The 2,440-nt window shown below is 56.9% G+C and overlaps 1 protein-coding gene across 1 annotated transcript in view; it reads left to right on the forward strand.

Annotated features, from left to right (window-relative positions):
* Positions 1–2,440, forward strand: part of POLD1 (DNA polymerase delta 1, catalytic subunit) — a 25,219-nt gene that overhangs the window by 19,468 nt on the left and 3,311 nt on the right. Inside the window, exons 18-20 of the mRNA XM_007463427.1 lie at positions 731–826; positions 943–1,080; positions 2,127–2,302. Coding sequence (XP_007463489.1) covers positions 731–826; positions 943–1,080; positions 2,127–2,302 — 410 coding nt within the window. The remainder of the gene's footprint in view (positions 1–730; positions 827–942; positions 1,081–2,126; positions 2,303–2,440) is intronic.

Below are 2,440 nucleotides of genomic sequence, written 5' to 3' on the forward strand. Positions count from 1 at the left end.
GGGGGGCGAGAGGGTGGAAAAAAAAAAAAAAAAAAAAAAATACTGAGTCATCATTCCAGAAAGTTAGAAAGAAAAAGGAACATAGAACAGGTGGGACAAATAGAAGACAGTTAGTTGGATGGTAGATTTAAGCTCAGATATAATCAATAGTTACACTAAACATAAGTGGCCTCAATGCTCTAGTTAAAGACAAAGGTTTTCTGGGCGGATCCAAACAAAAACAGAAGAGTCATGCCTGTTTCTCCTTAGTGTGTCCCTTCTCCTCCCCCAGCTTCAGTTTCCTTATTTGGAAAGGAATGGTCTTTCCATGGCCCTGGTACAGCACCCTACCTTTGGGGGGACATTTCTGATTGCCCAAGGATAGGGGGATGGGGCCAGGAATGTCAGTAGTCCTGCACCACGGAGAGCTGCCTGCAGTGTCCGCAGATTCTCAGCACCTCCGTGGAGAGCAACACTGAGCTGATGGCCTCTTTTGGCTCCAGCCTTTCCACCACTATTTGCTGCAGTCAGTTCCTCCTCTGTGCCCAGGGCTCTGGGCCAGGGACCTACTTCCAACAGACCATTAAGGAGCAGCTCAGTAGCCGTATTTTGCAGATTTGGAAACGGGCCCAGAAGGGCAGTGGCTCATCCATACTCACACCTGCAGAAAGCAGCAGAGGTGGGACCCTAAGCCCGTGTTCCCTGGGGACAGCCCCTGGGCCCTCACTCTGCCTGATTCTCTCTCTGACAGAGCGTCACTGGGTTCGGGCGCCAGATGATTGAGAGAACGAAGCAGCTCGTGGAGTCCAAGTACACGGTGGAGAACAGCTACAGTGCCAATGCCAAGGTCAGGGGCCTCCTGCCTGCCCGCTGCTGGCCTGAGACAGGCCTGGGGCTGGTGTGGGAAGCACACGAGCCGCCAGCATCTCCCCAACCCTCTGGGTCACACATGCCCCTCCCCAGGTGGTGTATGGTGACACTGACTCTGTCATGTGCCGATTTGGCGTCTCCTCTGTGGCTGAGGCCATGGCCCTGGGACGGGAGGCTGCGGACTGGGTGTCTGGCCACTTCCCCTCACCCATCCGGCTAGAGTTTGAGAAAGTAAGTGGGGGCCCCCCAGCGCTTGGAGTGGGCAGACGTGGGTCTTGCCAGTTTTGGGGGGGTCTCTGATTCTCAGGGTGCCTGCAAAGTTTGAGTGCGTTTGGGTAGGGATGCTGATCTGGGTGCCCTGGGTATCCTATTCTTTGAGTTCATCAGCCCCAGTTTTATTTATTTATTAAAAAATTTTTTTTGGCCATGCTGTGCGGCATGCAGGATCTTAGTTCCCCAACCAGGGATCGAACCCGCACCCCCTGCTGTGGAAGCGTGGTCTTAACCATAGGACTGCCAGCGAAGTCCCTTATTTTTTAAAAATTTATTTATTTAAAAGTTCTTTTTTGTAAGCCCCAGTTTTGAGGTATTGTGTTGCCTGGATTCTCCTGAGTTTGGGGACCTTGGTTTTGGAAACCCCCAAAAGCCTTGGGCTTTGCTACGCAGAACGGTGTCTGTTTCCTAAAGACCCCGTTGGTCTCGGAGCGTCTCTGGTTTTCAGGTGTTTTCAGGGGCTGTCCTGTGCAGCAGGGGCCCTGACGGGGCAACTCCTGGATCGGGGCACCGCTGTCCAATGCTCCCTGCCTCCCAGCGTGCGACAGGCTTGGGTCTGGGAGCCCTCACGCCGGATTCATCCCCCGCGTTCAAAGCTGGGGTCAGGCCTTGGGGTACACCTCTCAGATTTGGAGCCTGTCAGTTTAGGGAGGTCCCTGCCCCAGGGCTCACTCCCTGCCCTTAGTCTCCTGTCTTTGAGGGAGTGCTGCCTGGTCTCCCCCGTCTGCCTCTGGTCTGTTTCAGGCCCCCATTTGGGGCTCTCCAGACTTCACCCCAGTGTCTGGATCTCGGGTTTTAGGGTCTAGCTTTATCCCAGCCCATTTCCGACTTGGGGTCCCCGGAGTGCTGAGGGTGTGCCCCTGAGCTGAGGTGCTGGGGTCTTAGGGTCCATCTTCCTGTGTCCCAGGGACCCTCCCTGTCTGGCCCTGTCTGTTTCTGGGGAGCCTCAGGATGGGGCACTGGCCCCTCGGCCTCAGGGGCTCTCAGCCGCGGGTCCCCCCCAGGTCTATTTCCCGTACCTGCTCATCAGCAAGAAGCGGTACGCGGGCCTGCTCTTCTCCTCCCGGTGCGACACCCATGACCGCATGGACTGCAAGGGCCTGGAGGCCGTGCGCAGGGACAACTGCCCCCTAGTGGCCAACCTCGTCACCGCCTCTCTGCGCCGCCTGCTCATCGACCGGTGTGTGGAACCCGCACCCGGACCTGGAGCCCGGCATCTCTTCCCTCAGGCCCAGGAGCCCAGCCCCCCAGCCCCTCCTCCCTTGGGGACACAGGTGTCAGGCCCAGCCCTTTGTCGGTGGCGGAGCTGTGGAAAGAG

The sequence above is a fragment of the Lipotes vexillifer genome, unplaced genomic scaffold (assembly GCF_000442215.2).
Source record: "Lipotes vexillifer unplaced genomic scaffold, Lipotes_vexillifer_v1.1 scaffold802, whole genome shotgun sequence".
NCBI lineage: Eukaryota > Metazoa > Chordata > Mammalia > Artiodactyla > Lipotidae > Lipotes > Lipotes vexillifer.